This window comes from Mustela erminea, chromosome 10 (genome assembly GCF_009829155.1).
Source record: "Mustela erminea isolate mMusErm1 chromosome 10, mMusErm1.Pri, whole genome shotgun sequence".
Classification (NCBI taxonomy): Eukaryota; Metazoa; Chordata; class Mammalia; order Carnivora; family Mustelidae; genus Mustela; species Mustela erminea.
The window spans coordinates 89,269,437-89,291,297 of NC_045623.1; the positions used below are offsets into that span (position 1 = coordinate 89,269,437).

Sequence of the window (21,861 nt, forward strand, 5' to 3'; positions counted from 1 at the left end):
GACCGCAGGAATAGCCCGTGTTCTCAGAAGCCCCCCAGGAGCACAGCCAAGCGATGAATCCAGCTTGTTCTGGGGAGAATCTCTAGGTATCCTGCCGCTTTCCTAACGGGGCAGGGAGAGGACTGAGGCACAAACACGCCAGCTGTACGCGAGAAGGAGCAGGGGACCACAGCTGGAAGGACTCTTGCCTCCTCAGTCCCGTGTTTATTAGATACAAAATAGCAACAAAGGAGAAGAAAAGAAGGTTATACAGTAGCCATCGTTCTAGCAGGTCAGCAAGAAGGAATGTGAGTCGTGTTGGTCACAAGTCTTAGAGGTAAATGAGAAGAGTAAGGCGTGTGGTCCGGCAGCACAGATTTGTAGTTGAGCAAGCGTGCTGGAAGGGATTAGCTTTACAGCAGGCTTTCTGGGGAGACAACGAAAAAGGGAAGCAGGCGGCATTCCCAGCTGCTCGGCTTCAAGGACCTGTTTCATCCTCTCCCCAGAGGCCTGTGGCTAGTATGTGTCTTTTCTCTCTCTCTTTTTTTTTTTTAAAGATTTTATTTATTTATTTGACAGATCACAAGTAGGCAGAGAGGCAGGCAGAGGGAGAGAGAGGAGGAAGCAGGCTCCCAGCTGAGCAGAGAGCCCAGTGTGGGGCTCGATCCCTGGACCCTGGGATCATGACCTGAGCCAAAGGCAGAGGCTTTAACCCACTGAGCCACCCAGGCGCCCCAGTACATGCCTTTTCTCAAGGTCATCTTTAAGCATGCTTGCGTGACCAGCACAACTCATTAGTTAAAGTTATTTTGAACAGTATGTTATTCTGAGGGACGGTTACAGTATCCTGGTGGGAAGTTAGGCTCCTTGGTTACTAGTAGTACTTAATCAGCTTTAACTAGAGAAGAACCAGTAAGAATTAGCATCTGATGTGGAAGAATAAATGGAGGTTTTTGTCTAAGATTTAGTGGCGCCTGGGTGGCTCAGTGCATTAAAGCCTCTGCTTTTGGCTCAGGTCATAATCCCAGGGTCCTGGAATTGAGCCCCGCATTGGGCTCCCTGCTTGGTGGGAAGCCTGCTTCTCCCTCTCCCACTCCCTGCTTATGTTCCCTCTCTCGCTGGTCTGTCAAATAAATAAAACCCTTAAAAAAGAAAGATGGATGTATTTATTTTGGGGAGTGTGCATGCATGTGTATGAGCAGGGGCAGGGGCAGAGGGAGAGAAATCCTCAAGCAGATTCCCCACTGAGCGCAGAGCCCCATACAGGGCTTAATCCCAGGACCTCCAGATCAGCACATGAGCCAACATCAGGAGTTAGACGCTTAACCAACTGAACCCCCCAGGCGCCCCTGAATAGATGTTTTAAAAAAAAAAAAAACGCTATTGAGGAAGGGGTGTCTGGTTGGCTAAGTCTGTAGACCATGAGACTCTTAATCTTCGGGTCATGAGCCCCACGTTGGGTGTAGAGATTACTTTAAAAAAAAAAAACTTGAGGGCGCCTGGGTGGCTCAGTGGGTTAAAGCCTCTGCTTTCGGCTCAGGTCATGATCCCGGGGTCCTGGGATCGAGCTCCGCTTCGGGCTCTCTGCTCGGCGGGGAGCCTGCTTCCTCCTCTCTCTCTGTCTGCCTCTCTGCCTACTTGTGATCTCTGTCTGTCAAATAAATAAATCTTTAAAAAAAAAAAACACACTTGAAAAATCATTTGAGGGAGATTGAGAACTCGATCCAGTTTTGAGTCAGCGCCTTCAGTTCACGTTCATTTATTCAGCAGTCGTTGACACCTGGTACAATGTCAGCATGTTCGCTACATCACAAAACATTCAAAAATAGAAATGAGAAAAGATAGGAAAAATAAATATGAAGGGATGAACTAATCTTTTCTGTTTCCCAGTGTACATCTCGTGTGTTCCCAGGAGTGTGTGCTCGCCTCGGAGACCACCGCCCAGGGGGAACCGCTAGCCCCACTCTAACACCCTCCCCACTGCCCAGTGGCTTAGTCCAGAGTTAAGACAAAAGCGCCCCACGGGCACTGTCTGCCTGTGGTCCCTGCTGCCCCCCGCCCCAACCCCCAAGTCGCTATGATGAGCCACTCGCAGTTGTGGTTTTCAAGCATGTTTTCCTTTTCAGCCCAGCTTTCCTAGCTATGAAATTGCTTGCTTCTCTTGCAGCATTGGGACACTCAGAAACACCCTTCTCTAGGAGTTGGTCGCCCTCTCTGGCCCCCTTCTGTGATCTTGCTCAATTTGGTGCCACAATTAAATGCAGATGTGGAAGTGAGAACTATTGGCATTCTGCACTTGAGCTTGGCGCTTGGGGTCCTGTGCCCAGGAGGAACTTTTATCCATACTTATTCCTTGTCCCAGAGCACGCTCTTCCTCAGGGTGCCCCCGTGCAGCTGAGCTGGTCTCTGGAGGCAGGCCTGGGCTGGGAACTGGCCCGCAGCTTGTACTAGCTGCTTGGGCCTCACCTGGAGCACTGCTTGCTGGGGTGTGGGAGCCAGGAGGCCTGGAAGGACACACTCAGGTGCACTCCCTCAAATCCGGGAGCTCCAGACTGACAGTCTTTCCACTCCCATGTCAGCCAGAAACTCTGGTTCCCTTTAAATCTATCTCTTGTCCTCTGCTGACTGCGGTGTGCTTGGTTCTATGACTGCCTCCATCTAGGAACCAAAACCCTGCCACTTCCAGGAAGTGAGGCCTGTGGTCTCACCATAAGGAACAGGCCTGGACTGACCTTGGAAGCTGGTTAGTGTCTGCATAGACCCAGGTTACGCTGGGTGGGGAGGCCCTCCAACCAGTCCACACATGTAGTCTCCACAGTCTAGGAGCTCAGTATATTCCAGATACAGAAGGATTCCGTGTTGGGAGACGGTGTAGGGGTGGGGAAAGAACATAGGCCTCAGACACAGCTGCGCTATCTGGGTCAGTGGGAACGATGCTAACATTTTTATTGAGTGTTTATGTGCCAGGCACTGCGCTAGATATTACACCAAGATTATCGCATTTGATCCTTAGAACAATTCTGTGAGGTAGATAACTGTTAGTTGTATTTTACAAATGAAGGAACTGAAGCTTAGGTTAAAAGAACTTGCTCACAGCCACAGCCCAGATGGCAGTGAGCCCAGATGCTAACCCAGGCCCACGACTAGTCAGCCCTCCTGAAGTACCCAACCACTCAGGCTAGTTTTCTGACCTTTAAAATCAGCGCATTGTCTATCCAGAGAGTTGAGGATTTAGATAATGTTTAAAAAGGGTCTGGCACACAGACCTTACTACATGGTATCTGTTCCCATTTTTCCAGACACCCATGTGTCATTTTTATTCTATGGTTTTCGAGCAAAAAAATCTTGGATCGTCACATGCAACTGTCATGTTCCTTCACAGGCGACCTAGTCCTGCTCTCTCAGGGGCTTAGGGTTCAGTGGCAGAGGAAGAGGGCGAGGGGGTGGCAAACAGAAGAAAAGGCTCTCAGTGCGGGGTGTTCCGGGTTGAGTCCCCTTTACCGAGAGGCAGGAGACACGGTGCCACCACCTTGATGGCCAGATTCCTTTCCTCATGTCTCATGAGACACAAGCATTGGGGACTCAGAACTGAACTGAACCCAGCTGCCTCCTCTAGACACCAAAGCTCTGAGCTGAAAGAGGCAAAGGCGAGGTACTGGCCCCCAAAAAGCCAGCCCTCAGCGGCAGGAACCTGGAACATGAGGAAAACACTGGAACAATGTTCACCCCTTTTCACGTTGGTCTCCATGAAGCCATTTCCTGTCCACAGTCTGAGTTCAGTGAGCTCTTGTCTGAAGTCTTGCAAAGGCTTGTAACGGTCGACTGGCCTCTGATTCCCTGAGACACAGCAGGTAAGAAGCAGGGCTGCTCCAGTATCTAAAGGGTATTCTGAAATTTCTCATGTATCTCTTCATAATCATGTTCATCGTCATCTACAAAAGAGTTCAAGTCAATGATGATCTTGGGCCTTAAGCAGGTTCCTGAGGTCCTTGCTAGACCATAACTACAAAATATTCTGTCTGAACACTATAAATACTCCCCTTGCCCGCCTCGGGGTGGGGTGGGGGGTAGTTTGTTGGAGATGAACTCATTCATGTTCCTTGCCAGGTCTCCGGAGCCCCTGGGGAAGAAACAATGGGGACCCCTTCTCTCTCTCTTTTTTTAAAGATTTATTTATCTGAGAGAGGGAGAGGGAGGAAGGGAGCACAAATGGGTGGAGGGGCAGAGGGAGAAGCAAACTCCCTGCCGAGCAGGGAGCCTGACACGGGGCTCGATCCCAGCACCCTGGAACCATAACCTGAGCTGAAGGCAGACGCTTAACCGACTGAGCCACCCAGGCGCCCCTAAACCCATCCTTTAACTTAAAAGCCTCTCTGTCCAACTAGGACTGCAGAAGGTTCTGCTCAAGGGCAGGGCCTTGCCAAGGGATGGCCAGCACCGCCGGAGGCACGAGCAGGAACAGAGCAAGGACAGGAAAAGCAAGGACAAGGGTGAGCAGGTGAGCAGGGTTAGCTAAAAGGGTCCCACCTGGATCTGTGATGGGCTTAGTGTGCCTGAGGCCCTTCCTGTGCGCAGCAACCTTGCTGTACATGCCTGCGCTGTCCGTGGCGCCCTGCGGCAGTGTCTTCATCTTGGCTTTGGGGAGCAGAGGAGCTTGCTGCCGTTCTGAGACTTGACAAGACTGAGTGGGAGAATAAGCAGAAATCAGCAGGGTCCATGAAATATAATTTCCTTCCAAGGTCACTTCCTCTGCTCCCCTCTTGACTTCCTGTCCAGGGTAGGGCTTCCTGGGACCCCAAGTGTTTTTGTTTCTAGCACATGAAATGGTCTTTGGCCAGGGAGACAGGCCAGGATGAGCGATGGAAAGGCTGGGGGCTAGAGATGGGGGTGCCCCGAGTTTCTCCACGGGGCGGGGGGAGGTTCAGTCAGCGTCCTTCACCTGTGCTGCTGAAGGGGCGACAAGCAGTCACAAAATCTCAAGACAGAGTGCCCGAGCTGAGAGGGGTCCCAGAAGGAGGAGGACTTTTGTTGAACTTCCACCTCAGGCCACAGGCACACCTGTTCGTTTCTCCTCAGGGGACCCTCCGAGGAGCTGTTTGAGCTCCCAATGTACCCAAGAGGAAACCAGCTCAGAGAGAGCGAGCCATGTCATACCTCACACAGGACCGCAAGCTGGGCCGAGGTTCAGATGCAGAACTACGTCTGTGACCTCAAAAGTTCACGCTTTTTCTAGCACACTATGCTTCGGAGAGCGCCCCTGCTCAGCGGGGGGAATACAGATGCCCAGAGAAGAAAAGTTGCAGGATCAAGGGCAGTGAGCAGGGACTGGGCCCCAAGTCACTTCCAACAGGAGCAAAGGCGGGGCCTGAGGTCTCAATTTTCTGTGCTGTGTTCGTTCTCTTCCATACTGTCAGGCCTGTGTTCTGTCAGCAACCAACTGCCCTCCCGCCTCCATGGATGCAAGCCCCTCCTGCCTCCCCTCACAGTACAAAATGCAAGTTTCCCCAAAGCTCCCCACAGCAATTTCCTTGCTACATTTTGCAACGTGCTTTGGATGTGGTGAGGTGCCCGGGCTGGGCGGTCGGACCCAGCGTCAAACCCCAGGTCCCCCGTTTGCTAGCTGTGTGACCTCAGGGCGGCTCATCTCCCTCTCTGTGCCTCTTGTTTGCTCCACTGTAGAAAGAGCCATCTCTCGGTGCCCACCTTGCAGGGACATCAGGAGAGCCGTGCAGGGTGAGGCGCGGGCAGTGTCCTCCACGGAGAAGACACCCAGCAGGCCGCGGCTAAGAAGCCAGCACTGACCTTATCCCCGGGGACACTGAGAGAAAATGGGAGAGCAGAGGCCACAGAGCAAGTGAACTGGGCCATAAGCAGGTCTTTCTGCTTCTGTCCCTGCTTCTTTCTCCATCCCTGGGACTCGGTTTGGGTCAGTTCAGCCTGCACCGACGCTGTCTGCCCACTGCAAGCAGGTGGGGTCCCTGTCCTCAGACCCCTCACGGCACACTGGAAATTAGGTGTTGTCCCACCCGCACCAGGCCACGTACCACAGGGCAGGGTGAACACAGAAGGGGGAGGGCTGTCACCTCCAGAAGAAGCCTGAGCAGAGCCTTCCCCACTGAAAGGAGGAAGCACATTCTGGCAAAAGGCCCAGCACGTGTTAAAGTGCTGAGGCAGGGATCACGGCACACTGAGAAGCTGTGGGAGCTTCTTAGCGGCTGAGTGCGGACCAGAGTGGGTGGTGGAAGAGGGGTCTGGCGGGGGGAGATTGAAGTCAGCTTATAAATGACCCTCCCTGGGTGGCATGCTAAGGGGTCAACATTACTCCCTGGCTGTGAGGAGTCACTGGAGGCTCAGAAGGCTCAGGGGACAGGGCCGAGGCCCATCGGTGACCAGGGAAGGGCTTGGGAGGCCATTCTGACAGCGGTTGGGGCGGGGGGGGGGGGGTTGGAGGCTGCTGACACAGTTTAGGTGACAGCTGATGAACCGGGGAGAGCACGGTGAAGCCTCACGCTCCTGCTCAGGCCCCCCACATCTGAACTGAGTAAGAATGATGGGCGCACAGCGTGTGAGCGTAGAAACTGTAAGCTCTGTACGACTGAGCTGTGACGCGGGACAAGGAACCGGCAGGACCCGCAGTGACCCCGGCGGGTTCCCCTCCCCACCCGCTTTGGTAGGTTGGTACCTGGCCACTTTTGTTCTTGCCGCTTTGTTTCTTCTGCCCACTGAGGCCTTGACCTTTGGGTGGCCGCGGTGGTGGAGGCTGGTTCTCGAAGGCCGGTAACTTCCGGAGCATATAGTAGAAGGATTCCGTCAGCTCCTCCACGGTGGCGACCAGGGAAGGTCCAGTAGGCTGGCCGGGCTGCTGCTCGGTCTCCACGACAGTCAGGTCCAGCCACCGGGGAGGGAGCTCGAAGCACATGTCAGGGTTAGAGTCGAAGCTGACCACCAAGAAGGGTTCCATGATCTTCTCCTCCAGCCGCAGGCCTGGGAAGGAGGGCAGAGGGTCAGCAGGCTGGCTGCCGTCCTTGGCCACCACCTTGACTTCACAGGGCAGCGAAAACTGGGCAGTCAGGTCTCCCAGGCTGTAGCGCCGATTATCACTCATCTCCTCCACGAAACTACTGGAGATGTAGAGGGGCAGCAGGATCTGGTCTTCATTTTCGATCTCTTCATAATCTTCCTCCTCCTCCTCCTCCTCCTCGGCCTGGTCACTCAGCCGCTGACACACCAAGACATCTATGTCCTGGCCTCCAGCCCCATGGGCCTGGCCGGGCCTCAGCACCTCCAGCCTGTCACCCACAGCCAGGGACGTGAGACTAAGGGTCTCTAACCCTTCGACCTCACAGTCCTTTGTGGCCACGACCCGGAGCGGCTGGCCTGGCTGGAGGGCACCCAGGAGGTCACAGGCCGTGAGGAACTCTCTCGGCCGCCGCCGCAGCTTGCCCTGATAAGCCCCGGAGACCATGAAGTGTCTGGGCACCTTCCGGCCCTTGGTCGAGACCAGGATCCGCCAGGGCGGTGAGGCCAGGCCATGGACGCGGAGCCGCTGGCCTTTCTGCAAGAAGCCTGCCCACGGGTTGAGGAAGATGGGGGGCCCCTCCGGAACCTCCAGGATCTCTGCGGACAGAGGGAAGGGGCCTCCCCGGGCCAGGGCCTCACTCAGCAGCAGAGGCTGGATAAAGTGGATGTGCTGAGAAGAAGCAGTGACGTCTTCCACGTCGACCTCCAGGGTGGAGGGGATCTTGACGACGGTCCTGCGCACTGTGGGGAGGGGAGTCAGCTCAGGGGGTGCCCCGCACACCAGCCCAGGGGTGTCCCTGTGCTCCCAGCAAAGAGGTCTGAGCTGGCTGACCTCCTCCCTGTCTGTTCTGCCAACCTTTTCCTATGGCATCAGATTCCTTGCTCACTCCTTTCCTTAACCTCTTTTCGAAAGCTATTATAGGAATTTTTTTTTTTTAAGATTTTATTTATTTATTTGACAGAGAGAAATCACAAGTAGATGGAGAGGCAGGCAGAGAGAGAGAGAGAGAGAAGCAGGCTCCCTGCTGAGCAGAGAGCCCGATGCGGGACTCGATCCCAGGACCCTGAGATCATGAGCCGAGCCGAAGGCAGCGGCTTAACCCACTGAGCCACCCAGGCGCCCCAGGAATTTTTTTTTTTAATTTTATTTATTTATTTGACGGAGAGAGATACCACAAGCAGGCAGACCGACAAGCAGAGAGAGAGAAGGAAGCAGGCTCCCCGTTGAGCAGAGAGCCCGATGTGGGGCTCAATCCCAGGACCCTGGGATCATGACCTGAGCCGAAGGCAGAGGCTTTAACCCACTGAGCCATGAAGGTGACCCTATTACAGGAATTTTTAAACATTTACAAAAGTACAAGAGTATAGTGAACCTCCTAGCTTCGATATTTAATTCAATATTTAATTCACGGCCCACCCTCTTTCATTCATATCCTGTCTGTTCCCCTCCACGGGGTCATTTTGAATCAGAATAATTACGTGTCATCTTGACCTTTCAGTGTGTACCTCTAAGAGAAGAGATAAAGTTAAAAACATAACCATAATGCCATTACTACATCTAGATAATAATTATTTGACAGTTCATTTAACACCAACTATCTAATTTGTCCAACCACTTTTTAAACTCTAATTGAATTTTGAATGGAATTTTCATTTTATTTTTAAAATTTATTTATTTGACAGACAGAGATCACAAGTAGGCAGAGAGAGAGGAAGAAGCAGGCTCCCCGCTGAGCAGAGAGCCCGAAGCAGGGCTCGATCCCAGGACCTGAGCCGAAGGCAGAGGCTTAACCCACTGAGCCACCCAGGCGCCCCTTCAATGTAATTTTATAAGCTACCTTGCCAAATCCTTTCTGCGTTTGTGTGTGTGTGTGTGTTTTAAGGTTTTATTTATTTATTTATTTATTTGTCAGAGAGAGAGAGAGAGAGCATGCGCAAATGCACACAAAAGCAGGGGGATTGGCAGGCAGAAGGAGGCTCCCTGTGCAGCACTTGCTCCCAGGACACTGGGATCACGACCTGAGCTGAAGGCAGACATTTAACCAACTAAGCCACCCAGGAGTTCCTCCTTTCTGCATTTTAAATAAAGAGATAAAACCACATCAAGAGGGGCGCCTGTGTGGCTCAGTCAGTTAAATGTCCAACTCTTGATTTCGGCTCAGGTCATGATCTCAGGGTTGTGAGATTGTGGCCCAAGTCCAGCTCCAGGCAGCGTGTGGAGCCTGCTTAAGATTCTCTTCCCACCTCCAACGCCCCACCCCACTCAGGCACGTTCTCTCTCTCCTTAAAAATAAATAAATAAATTAATTAAAATTAAAATTAAAACTAAGAAAAACACCGGTTGGGGCTCCTGAGTGCCTCATTTGGTTGAGCTTCCGATTCTTGGTTTCCACGCAGGTGGTGATCTCAGGGTCATGTGATCAAGCCCCAAGTCTGGTTCCTCACTCAGAGGCGAGTCTGCTTGGGATTCTCTCTCTCCCTCTCCCTCTGCCCCTCTCACTTGCACACTTTCTCTCTCTCTCTAAAATAAGTGAATGAATCTTTATTTTTAAAAAATACTTTATTTATTTATTTGACAGAGAGAGATCACAAGTAGGTAGGGAGGCAGGCAGAGAAAGAGGGGGAAGCAGGCTCCCTTCCGAGCAGAGAGCTTGATGTGGGGATCGATCCCAGGACCCTGAGATCATGACCTGAGCCAAAGGCAGAGGCTCAATACACTGAGCCACCCAGGTGCCCCTGAATCTTGAATAAAAATAAAAATAAAAAACACTGGCTAATGACCTTGGCGACTTGTTTCCTCTCTGGACATCAGCGAGTACCAGGTTTATAAATGCAAGAGGCGGCTCTGTAAGCGAATGTCCCTTATGTGTGAGCCATATGGGAGACAAGCGAGGAGCAACCTCCCCCCTCACAGAGGGAGAAACTAAGGCTCGGGTGGGGATAAGCCTCAGGCCACAGTGCTGGGATTTTTGCTCTGTGCGGGGCAAGCCAAAGTCTGGTTGAAGCTGGGAGGTAGCCACAGGGGGTTCATTCGACAGTTCTGGTTTTCTTCTTCGAAGGACTTTATGAATTCCCAGAACTGTCTCATCACCCAGGGCAGACACCAGACCCACCATTCAAAGCCCTGGTCCCCCAGGCCGTGCTCTCTGAGTGCTATTTCCCACAAGACGCCAGGACTCCCTGGGAAAGAGATAACTTCCTGGAGCGGAAACGTGCCACAGTCTGGAACCACTTAAACCAGAAAGCAAGAAAAATGTATTCGAGACCATTGCAGGTGTGTCAAAAGGCTCCCCTGGGCCGAGGCTGAGATAAGGTGAGCACCAATAATGATGCCAGCGGATCGGAACACTGAAAATACTGAGTTCACTGAATACTGAAAACACCGAAAATCTGTGAGTTCATAATGATGATTTAAAAAAAAAAAAAATACCCTAAATAATCATCCTTGAAGAATGCTAGGGAGCCAGCTCATTTTAAAAACTAGGAAACAGTGTGGGGAGGGGTGCTCCTGGGTGGCTCAGTGGGTTAAAGCCTCTGCCTTTGGCTCGGGTCATGATCCCACAGTCCTGGGATCGAGCCCCGAGTCGGGCTCTCTGCTCAGTGGGGAACCTGCTTCCCCCTCTCTCTCTGCCTACTTGTGATCTCTGTCTGTCAAATAAATAAATAAAATCTTAAAAAAAAAAAACACAACTAGGAAACGGGCCCCTGGGTGGCTCCCTCAGTTAAGCGTCCAATTTGCGGTTTCAGCTCAGGCCAAGATTCCAGGGATGTGAGATTGAGCCCCGAGGCTCTGCACTCAGCAAGGAGTCTGCTTGAGAGTCTCTCCCTCCCCTTCCCCCCTCCCCAACAAGCACACTCTCTCTCTCTCAAATAAATCTTTAAAAAACAAAACAAAACCAAAACGAACTAGTAAACAAAGTATAGGGTCATCTCTTAGGATGTTCCTCCCTATAGGCTGGAGGCAGCATGCAGAGCAGGGCTCGAGAGCCAGGCAGAACCTGGCCAGGTCTGCCAGAGCAGAGGGAGAATGGTACCCCGGGACCCTGACTTATATAAACACAATGTCCCGCGTTTCTCATGCAAGTGAACCAAAGCTGGGGTGCTGGCGGCGGGAAGTTGCTCTTTAGTTTTTTTAGTTTCCTGACTACCAGATGAAGAAGAAGCCCTAAGGACTCAAATCACTATTGCAACAGCCACTCACATCACAGATGCCGGCCCATGCTTTGCATCTGATCGACACCAAGGCTAGTGCTGCAAGTTAGGCTGGGGACAGACACAGACCCGGGCGGCGGGGGCGGGTCACTCCTTGCCCCACACCTCCTGCAGCCATGAGAACCGCCTCCTGGGTCTGGTCAAACCTCTACAGATGTGTGGCAAAGAGCCAACAGCTGGCCTGAGGCTTTTATCCCTAGAAAAGACTGCCTACAAGGCTGGTCCTCGGCTGGTGTCTGGGGACGTGGTTTAGTGTGTGTTCCCACCATCCTCTTACTGCGGAGGGTGGTTCCCTGTCCTTAGTCTGTACAGTCAGGGATGCCGAACACATGCTCTCTGACTAAGGTCTAGAATTGGGGTGCATGCTAAGCAGAGGGGACCTACGTGACCAGCCCCCAGTAAAAACCCTGGGGAGTCTATGAGTCTATGAGGTTCCCTGACAAATAACAGCTCACACGTGTTGCCACAGTTCAGTGCTGGAGGGACTCCGTGTGTCCTGTGTGACTCCACCAGGAGGCAACTCTTGTGTCCTTTTGCTGCAATAAATCACGGCTGTGAGTACAACCAGATGTCAAATCCCATGAGGCCAATACAGGGGACAGACGCCCACTGGCTCCATCGCAAGGACATTGTCAACAAAACCCAAATGCAAGACAGCCTGCAGGACAAAGAGCCAAGTCCCTTCAAAAGATTAATTATAAGAAAAATAAGAAAGGTGACCCTGTAGAGTAGCAGATTTAAAAGGCCTGAAATCAACAGCAGTCATGTGGGTCTTGTCTGGATACTGCTGTGAACATACTGTAGGACAATTTAGGAGATAGGAGAGGAAGTACAAACACCAAATAGTGGTGTTATTGTTAATTTTTTTGGTATGATGAGGGTATTGTGTGCCTGTTTAAAAAAATTATTTTTAGGAGCACATGGGTGGTTCAGTGAGTTAAGCCTCTGCCTTCGGCTCAGGTCATGATCTCAGGGTCCTGAGATCAAGCCCCACATGGGGCTCTCTGCTCAGCCGGGAGGTCTGCTTCCCCCTTTCTCTCTGCCTGCCTCTCTGCCTACTTGTGATCTCTCTATATATATATCAAATAAATAAATAAAATCTTTAATAAATTATTTTTTTTAAAGACACACTGAAGTATTTATACGAGAAATGATGGGATACATGGGGTATGTTTTGAAATAATCAGGCAGGGTGGGGAGAGACAAAACAGGACAGATAGGTCCTGAGTTAGTAACTGTGATGTCGGGTGACGCGGTCCAGGAGGTCCTCAAACTCTGTCTCCCAGGGAAGAGGCCCCAGGGCACCTGTTCCACCTCCGCTCCGGCTTGGCCTCCCAGTGGCCAGAGTGGCCGGCTTCTACCTGTTTCACCAGCCCTGCTCGGCACGCTGCCCCCAGCCTGCCCTCAGACAGCCGATGAGACAGCTAGGGATTCACCCAGTGTCCTTGTCACAGAGACAGGAGGGGGCCTTGAGGAACAATCCCTTCCTCCCCAGAGGCAGGAAAATCTGTTTCTCCTGAGCAAACGGTCAAGGTTTTACTGTGTAGCTGCTGCTTTATCCTAGTTGCTAGCGAGTTCATAATCCAACTTTTGCCTAATTTTATAGAGTGGGACCTCACTCTTAAGTTCTCTCATTTTTCCTGTCTCCTTTTAGTAATGCCCAACTATCTGGGACTCTTCATTCTGTTATATTGTATGTACTGGATAAGTGATCTGGTACTTGGGGTAACTTCCACCAGAGCAGCTTTCCAGGAGCCCCTCTCTTGCCCCGTCAACCCTCCCCGCCACAATCCGCCCCAGCGACTCACTGTGCATGATGGCTTGGATCTCATACTGGGGCCTCAGGAGCAGGGACTGCCAAGGGAGTGTGGGGCAGGTGAAGAGGCGGTCGCTCAGGGTTGGATCCTGCAGGGCCTGGAGGAGGGGCCGAGGGGCGCCAGGCTCCCATTCCCAGAAGGGGCCCCTCTGGGACAGGGGCAGGTACAGAGTGAAGTGCTGGGTTCCGGTGTCCAGCACACAGCGGGCACGGTAGGTCCTATGATACTCCTCCACATCCTTGAGCAGGAGGGGCTGGTCCCTGGGCACCACCCTGGTCTCTGTGGTGATTTTGTGCGTCGACATGAAGCTGATGGGCAGCTTCCTGGAGCGCTGGGTTGCAGCAGAGAGCAGCTCCTCCAGGGTTTCGTAGCTCTGAGGGCCGGTGAGGGGGCTGAAGTGGCCTGTGGGGCACAGCAGAGGGTGTCAAGGTGGGACGGGCCCTTGTGGGTCCAGGGACACACATACCAGGGCCACAGAGAACCCGGTCAGAATCCCCCGAAGACAAGTCCCAAGCATCTGGACATCCAAGCCACAGGGTTGAGGGACAAGCAGCAGCCAGTGACCATGTGTGAAGGGACAGTGACAAGTAGAAATGGGGACAGTTCCTCCTTATGCAGAGAAGCAAGAACTTAGAGGGACTGTCATCAGAGACAGAACAGGGATGTGTTTTCCCAAAGACACTGACAGTGGCCACCTGTGCCTACCTCCTGAACCGTACCTGCCTCCAACTCTGCCAACTTTGCTTCCATGTTCCTCACCACCACTCCAATCCCATATACCCAACACCGATCACCCCATGCTGGGGCAGCGCCACTGTCCCTCTCTCTCACAAACTAGACACCCAGGAGCTCCTAGCCAAATGAACTCTGACCACCACCCTTCACCCCACATCCTGTCTGCCAATTCTGGTGGCGCGACTGCTCTTCCCCCATCCAACTTCTTCCCCTGTCCCCATTCATGCTTCTCCCGCCACTGTACTGGCCTCAAATAGACCACATCCACACATCGCTTCTGGTCCCCTCTGCAAGTTACCCCAAGTTTTGTTTTGTTTTGTTTTGTTTTAAGATTTTATTTATTTATTTGACAGAGAGAGATCACAAGTAGGCAGAGAGGCAGGCAGAGAGAGGGGGGAAAGCAGGCTCCCTGCTGAGCAGAGAGCCTGATGCGGGGCTCGATCCCAGGACCCTGAGATCATGACCCGAGCTGAAGGCAGAGGCTTAACCCACTGAGCCACCCAGGCACCCCAAGTTACCCCAAGTTACCTCAAGGCCCCCTCCTGTCTGTGTGACAAGGACTTTCTGCAAAGGTACCAGTCTAGACTCTTCAAGAAACTGATGTCAAGATAAAAGCTAAGGATTTGTTTCAGCCTGAAGGAGATTAAGAAATTGATATGTGATCTGGGGGCATCTGGGGGACTCAGTTGGTTAAGCATCTGACTCTTGATTTCAGCTCAAGATCGTGAGTTCAAGACCTATGTTGGGCCTCATGTTCAGTGTGGAGCCTACTTAAAAAAAGAAAAAAAAGTGGCTCAGTTGGTTAAGCCTCCGACTCTTGATTTTGACTCAGGTCCTGAACTCAGGATTATGAGATCAAGCCCTGCATCAGGCTCTGCAGTGGGTGTGGTGGCTGCTTGAGATTCTCTCTCCACCTTTCCCCACTCCCACCTCAGATGCTTGCGCGCTCTCTCTCTCTCGCCAAAAAAAAAAAAAAAAAAAAGAATAATAATGATAATAAATAAAAAGGAGAAAGAAATTCCTATTCAAAAAAGGGAAAGAAATTGATGTGATTTGGGATTGGCTTCTGGAACAAGGGGAAACATTGATTTATTAGGTCAGTTGTTGGAATAAACCAGGTTAGACAGCAGTATTATATCAATATTAAATCTCCTGAATTTGATTACTGAACTACAGTTTACGAACAAATGTCCTTGTACTTAGGAGTAATATTAGTAAATATAAGGAGTAATATTTAGGTACAAAGCGTTATCATGTCTGCAATTCATTCTCAAATAGTGCAGGAAAAATATATATAAATACACATATGGTAATATTTGTTCATGAATGTGTGTGTGTGTGTGTGTGTGTGTGTGTGTGTGGAAAGAGGGAGAGAAAGAAATATAACAAAATATTGGTAAACTGGAAAACAACTGGTCAGTCTGGATAAAGAGTATACCGTGGTTTTAGCAAGTCTTCTGTGAACTTGAACACATTTCAGAATAAAAAGGAAAAACCCCAAAATACCAAATAAAGCATACTATTTCTGTATTTAAAACACTCATTAGGGGCACCTGGGTGGCTCAGTGGGTTAAAGCCTCTGCCTTCAGCTCGGGTCATGGTCTCAGGGTCCTGGGATCGAGCCCCACATCGGGCTCTCTGCTCAGCCAGGAGCCTGCTTCCTCCTCTCTCTCTCTCTCTGCCTGCCTCTCTGCCTCCTTGTGATCTCTCTGTCAAATAAATAAATAAAATTAAATAAAAATTAAAATTAAAAAAAATAAATAAAACACTCATTAGCTCTTCAGTGCTCTCAAAGACCACACTGTGCCCGTGGCCACCCAGAGCCCTCTGGGAATCCGCCTCCCACCTCTCCCACCGCCTGCCTTTACCAGGAACCCAAACCCTTGCCTGTCCCACTCAGGCGATCACAGCTGTGAAGAAGGAGCGCTTAGACTACACCTGCTCTGGGCTGTACCCCGTTCTAAGAACCTTCCTGCCAGGCAACTCATTTACTCCTCTCCTCAAGCCTGACTCCCCTGTTCTAGAGGAGTACCCTGAGGCACAGAGAAGAGCCAGGAACTGGCCAAGGCCATGGCACACAGCCTGCAGAGCGGGGCTTCCCAACCAGGCTTCAGCGTCCCAGACACCCCTCACCCCATCCCCCACCTCCCACCCCCGCCCGCCCCGCTAACGACACATGTCCTGCAGAAACCGAGCTCTGTCATTTCTGGAGCACCAGATATGCCCATACTATTCCCTGTGTTACTCCCTCTGGAAGTCCTCCTTCCTGCTCAGGTGCCACCCCCTCCAGGAAGCCTGCCCAGACCCCGGAGGTGGTCTCCTCCTGCCAGGAACCCTCTCTAAACTCTGGGTTGACTCCTGCCCTCCTCTCACTGTCGCCCTCCCAGGTCATCCTGAGCTCCACAGCCCCAGCCCTGAGCACACAACAGGTGTCAGTAAATGTGTGGCGGGGGAAAGGTGTAAGCAAACACAGAGACAGGGACCTGGACAAAGATCCAGAACAAAGAGAGTCCCAGCCAAGAGGCAGATGTGACCAGAGAGATGGATATGGAGAGTGTGCAGCCACTCCAGGTTAAGGGCATCGTCAGACCCCTCAGAGGACATCCGGGGCCTTGGGGCAGAGCAGTGGGGGATGTGAGAGCACAGGGGCCAAACTGGAGGGTTGGGAGTGCATGCTGGGGCTGGAGGGGGCCGGTGCACTTGGGGTTGGCAGGGTGGGGGTGGGGGGGGTTGGTGGTGGACAGGACACAGAGCTATCTGCCTTACCACAGAAGTTGGGGGGGATTTCTATGGTCTGGCCTGTTCCTGGGTTCTCGCAGACCACCTTCTGGAGGCGAACCTGGGTGACCTTGATCAGGTCCCCTGTGGAGAGGCAGCACTCATTCCCAGAGATCTCGTAGATGGAGCCTGCCAAGAGACAGATTCGGTTTCTGTGTGTCACAGGAGCCAAGTGCTAGCTGGCCTGCGCCCTGTTCCCTGACAGGCTGCGCTCCGCCTCCACTCTGCACCGGTTCCGACAGCCTGGAGCGGCTTCCCCTGTCCTTCCCCGCCCAATGGCCCTTGGCTCAGCCACACTCAGGCCGCAGGAACCCTGCCTGTGTCTTCCTTCAGCGCTGGATGGACCCTCTGTGAGACACTTCTCTGGCCTTCTCCACACCCCCATGCCTCCTGAACGGAGCTCACAGGCAGGGCAGGGCTGGTCCACCCCAGCATCACCGGCCCTGGCCCAGACCTTGCCGCCAAGCCTGGGCTGAAGTCCTGGGTGAGTAAGCAATGCCCAAAGTCCCAGTTCCCTCCGTACAGCTAGCGCATCGGGCCCAGAGAAGGGCAGAGACTGCCTGGAGGTCACACACACAGCCTGACACCAGCACTAGTGCTTTCTTCTTCACGTGAGCTGTGTTTAAAGGAAGCACGGGAGGAAGCGGAGGGCCGCCGACAGGGTGGGTACAGGAGGCAGGTGTCTGGGCTGCCACCATCAAGCACAGTAGTCCCACTTAATGATTTTCAAGTGTCTAAAGCAGTGTCCGGAACATAGAAGGTGCTCGATAAAGATCTCCACCCCCACCCCCCGCCCACGGGCTGGACATACTCCGTCTGTGGACTCGGGACCCAACAGCGCACAGAGGTCAGCCTTGAGGCCACCTGACCCCAGCCCTTCCAAAGCATCCCCAGCAGGGCTTTCAGAAGCTGATGATAATCCCACCCCCATACTGGGAAAATGCACACGGGCTCATAATCTGCAGTTTCAGGGGGCGGCCCCGCAGGGCTGGTGTGAACAGCAGCTGGGGCACTGGGCACTGGACTGCCGATGTGCTCTGCAGTGAAGACCCATGACTGTCCTCTGAGGCAGGACCTGTTCCCCACCCTAAAAATAATGAGCTGCGCCTGGGGTGAGGCTGGGTGGGGTCCAAGGGAGCAGAATGGGGACTCCAGCTCAGGGCGCTTCTCTCTACAGCTGGAAGCCCTCATGATGCAGCTAACTGCTTCGGAGGGTGGGGCCTCTTTTTTTTTTTTTTTAAAGATTTTATTTATTTATTTGACAGAGAGAGAGATCATGAGTAGGCAGAGAGAGAGGAGGAAGCAGGCTCCCTGCTGAGCAGAGAACCCGATGCAGGACTCGATCCCAGGACCCTGAGATCATGACCCGAGCCGAAGGCAGCGGCTCAACCCACTGAGCCACCCAGGCGCCCCGGGTGGGGCCTCTTAACCTGCCCCAGGACTCCCACCACCTGGCCTCCTCTCAGGTTCTTCTCTCACCAAACATCCACCACTTCCCATGCCCTGGGTCAGGCAGAATGAGGAAGCAGCCATTGTGACACTTGGTGGTCAGGGGATGATGTCAGCAGGAGCTCAAACAGGAGAAGCGCCTGCAGGGAGCCCCCAGAGGAAAGTCAGCCTTTGAACCCACATCTGCCAGATTCCCAAGAGTTCCTGGCCAAACCCAGTGTATGGTGGCAGGTCCTGTCCCCTGTGTAGCCCTCCATATGTCGCCCCATTGGTCTGGGCTCCTCCCCTTGGAGCCCCAGAACACTTCCCCTGGAGCAGCTGTGGCAAAAGCAAGGGAAGAGAAAGAGGGAACAGATGCGCAAGGGTACCCCTGCCTTAGTTTGCTTTCTCAGGAAGGAGCCTCTCCCCCTCCACCCAGTCTCCGAGTTCCCTCTACCTCCGACGTCCCCATTCCCTCGCCTCCCCCTCTGAGCGGCTTCCCCACCCCTCCGCCGCCTGTCTCGCCTTCTTGCTCCTTCAGGCAGCAGGAGCCGTTGAGCCCCTCCTCTGCACCCATTCCTGGGAACCAGGTAGGCAGATGTGTAGGTGCGCAAGGAGCAGAGAGCGGGGAAGGCTGCTGCGGGGAACAGTCGCGCACGCGGAGAACCGAGCTGAGAGATCAGGTCGCAAAACTGAGGGCGAAGGTCGGGTGGAAGGACTGAATGAAGGCGCGTAGACAGCCGTCAATGGGGCGGAGTGGGACGGCAGGCGGAGGAGGGGGCTGACCTGGCACGAGCCCCAATGTTCCGCTTTCCCACGGTCAGACCTCCCGGGGTGCGTACCGCGGTTTCACCCCCGCTTGGCTCGGTTCCACGACACCTGAGTGTCTAAGCTCATTGACTTCTCATCACCACCCTGCGGGCAATCAGGGCTCTCCCATTCCACGAAAGCAAAAGCCGAGGCCCAGAGAGGTTGAGTGTGGCCCCAAGTCACACCTGGGCTTGGGCAACGGCAGCGTAGCTGGATTTCCCGGGTTTCCGTCGCCTGGGCAGCGCCCCTGCCCCACCACCCCGCGAGAGCCAGGCAGCGGCGGGAGAGAGGGGTCGCGGCCCCTCACTCACCCTGGAAGTAGACCCCCGAGCAGACCCGCAGCACACGCGGGAGGGAGGCGAGGTCCAAGGCGCAAACGAAGTCCTGCAGCGACACCGGCTCCATCGTCCTCGCGGTTCGTTGGACTTAGACGGAGTGGCAGCTGCAGGCGCTCGGAGCCTGCAGCCCCGCCCCGCCCCGCCCCGCCGATGTAGGCGGGGATGCTCCGCCCACGTGGGCGGAGCCTCTTCATCTCCCGGCTAGGGGCCCTTGCGGGTGCCATCTGACCGCCTCGATTTCCTCAACCCTAAAATGGGAAGCAGTGCCTACCTCTCACCTTGGCTGCGCGACGTCAAAGGTCTAGATCAGGGCCTGACGCCCAGAGGCTCCGACTAAATGTCCACTCGTCCCCAGTGGTCTGTGATGTATCCCGTGGTGGAGGAGGGGGCGCTGAGGAAGATGAAGAAGTCCCAGCTGCTCCCCACCTGCCCCTGCCGTCTTCCCAGTTAGAAGGAGGAAACGCGGCCCGCCTGCTGTAGTTCTGGGTCTCACAGAAGACCTGTGCCCTGCACTCTGCATCCGCAGAGAAGATGCGGTGTCAGGTCTCCTGATTCCCTCTCCGGGACACTCGCACTCCTCTATGGACGGGGAGCTCACCACCTTTCCAGAACGCTCATACCTGCTGGACATTTGTAGTTAAAATTTCTTCCTTGGGCTAGAGAGAAATCTGTTTAGGCGAGAGCCCTCTTGCTTGGTATCTAACTTTAAACAAATCACTGACTTTTCAGTTTCAGTTTCCTCATCTGTAAAATAGGGAAAGAATATTTTCCTAGCTGGTTGTGAGGATTAAATGAGATCATTTAGGTATTGCGCAAAATTATTTCACTTTCTGTTACCAGAAAAGTAATAGACTTTTAATCATAAATAATAAAAGGTTTGGGGCGCCCCAGTGGCCCAGTCGATTGAGCCTCCAGCTCTTGGTTTGGGCTGAAGTCATGATCTCCCAGTGGAGAAAGATCTGAGCCCAGCCGGAAGAGAGGGGGAGGGGCTTACCTGAGATGCTCTCCCTCCCTCAGCTTCTCCCCCCTGCTCTCTCTCTATCTCTAAAATAAATCTTTTTCTTTTTTTAAGTAATAATAAATGTTTAAAATAAGCCCTAATTTGGGCGCCTGGGTGGCTCAGTGGGTTAGGCCGCTGCCTTCGGCTCAGGTCATGATCTCGGGGTCCTGGGATCGAGTCCCGCATCGGGCTCTCTGCTCAGCAGGGAGCCTGCTTCCTCCTCTCTCTCTCTCTCTGCCTGCCTCTCTGCTTACTTGTGATCTCTCTCTCTGTCAAATAAATAAATAAAATATTAAAAAAAAAATAAGCCCTAATTAACCCTAATTAAAGACACTGACAAAAAAGGAATAAACCCTAATTAGCCCTAATTAAAGACACTGACCAAAAAAATGACAAAAATTAAAAAAAATAAAGACACTGACAAAAAGAGGACATTCTTTACCACTATCCAAATATACTTACTACAAACACTTGGCTGTGTTTCTTTGAACTCTTTATTGTTTGTGTGCAGATTTTAAACTTTTTAAAATTTACACTAGAGTTGCAAAAAATAGATTTCCCATACATCCCTCAGCTAGTTTTAAATTCCCCTAATGCTATCATCTCACATTACCTGGGCACATTTGCCAAAACTAAGAAACCAACATTGCTACATTAATGTTAACTAAATTGTAGACTTTATTTGGATTTTATCTGCTTTTTCTCTGATGTACTTTTTCTGTTCCAGAATCTCACCCAGGAGTCCATATTGCATTTAATCTTCATGTCTCCTGTGTGTGATCCGTTCTCAACCTTTCCAGTTCTTCTAAGCTTGACAGTCTTGAGAACAGATCAGGCATTTTACAGAATGCCCCTCAAATGGGATTTCTTCTGATGCCGTCCTCATGATTAGACTGGGGCTTTGGTTTTTCCGGGAGGATCCTACCAAGGTGATATGCCCTTCTCATCACTGCCTCTCCTAGGGAGCACATGACATGGGCACAGGACTTTTCACTGTGGCGTTAACCGTGATGGCTTAGTTAAGGCGGTGTTTCCGGGTTTCTCCACTGGAAACTTGCTATTTCCACCATTTATACTCCAGTCTTTGGAAACAAGTCGCTAAGTGCAGCCCACCGTTAGGAAAAGCTAAGCCCCACTTCACAGAGTGAGGAACATCCAAATAAATTATTGGGAGTCTTCTGTAAGAAAGATGTGTCTCTTCTCCCCCATATATCTATTTATTCTGTTATTTATTTACATCAGTATGGAGTCATGCGTATTTACTTTACACCTTGATTTATAATCTAATACTACATTATTTCTGTTGTTGTTCAAATCGTTCCAGCCTGAGGAGTTCCTTCAGGTTGGCCCCTGGGTCACATGGCCATGCCCTCCTCGTTCTGCATTCTCAGCACTTCCTTACTGTCTGATGCTACAAGATGCTTCAGGCTCATCTGGTCTTTTTTCTGCCCCAGCCCTGCATGCAGCCATTTCCCCCAGAAGCCTGGTTCCTTTTATTGGAGAATGGCATTTGGAACCCACAATCTGTCGCAGAGTACACCATGCCACGGGGTGGCCTCTTATTTTTGTCTTTTTCTTTCTTTGCATAAACATTACAGACGCGCTGCCCACCCCATGACCCAGCTGACATCAGGTCCAGCCTTGACCTTCAAGGAGAGGTTCCTGAGTGATAACACTCAACAGAAAACTTTAAAATCCTCCCTTTCCTGGGTGCCTGGGTGGCTCAGTGGGTTAAACCTCTGCC

General features: G+C 52.4%; 1 protein-coding gene across 4 annotated transcripts; it reads right to left on the reverse strand.

Annotated features, from left to right (window-relative positions):
- Positions 1–1,707: 1,707 nt before the first annotated feature.
- Positions 1,708–19,797, reverse strand: THEMIS2 (thymocyte selection associated family member 2). Of its 4 annotated transcripts, none has more exons than XM_032301622.1 (6): positions 19,396–19,797; positions 16,530–16,670; positions 13,020–13,430; positions 6,662–7,740; positions 4,507–4,660; positions 1,708–3,911 (listed from the first exon to the last, which is right to left on the reverse strand). In XM_032301622.1, exons 3-6 carry the CDS (start codon positions 13,330–13,332, stop codon positions 3,856–3,858), a joined length of 1,602 nt encoding a protein of 533 aa, XP_032157513.1. In that variant the 5' UTR covers positions 13,333–13,430; positions 16,530–16,670; positions 19,396–19,797; the 3' UTR covers positions 1,708–3,855. The 4 variants fall into 4 exon arrangements, with proteins under 4 accessions (XP_032157513.1, XP_032157511.1, XP_032157512.1 ...); XM_032301620.1 differs by lacking the exon at positions 19,396–19,797 and adding an exon at positions 19,091–19,239; XM_032301621.1 differs by lacking the exons at positions 16,530–16,670; positions 19,396–19,797 and adding an exon at positions 19,091–19,239.
- Between the last annotated feature and the right edge of the window lie 2,064 nt (positions 19,798–21,861).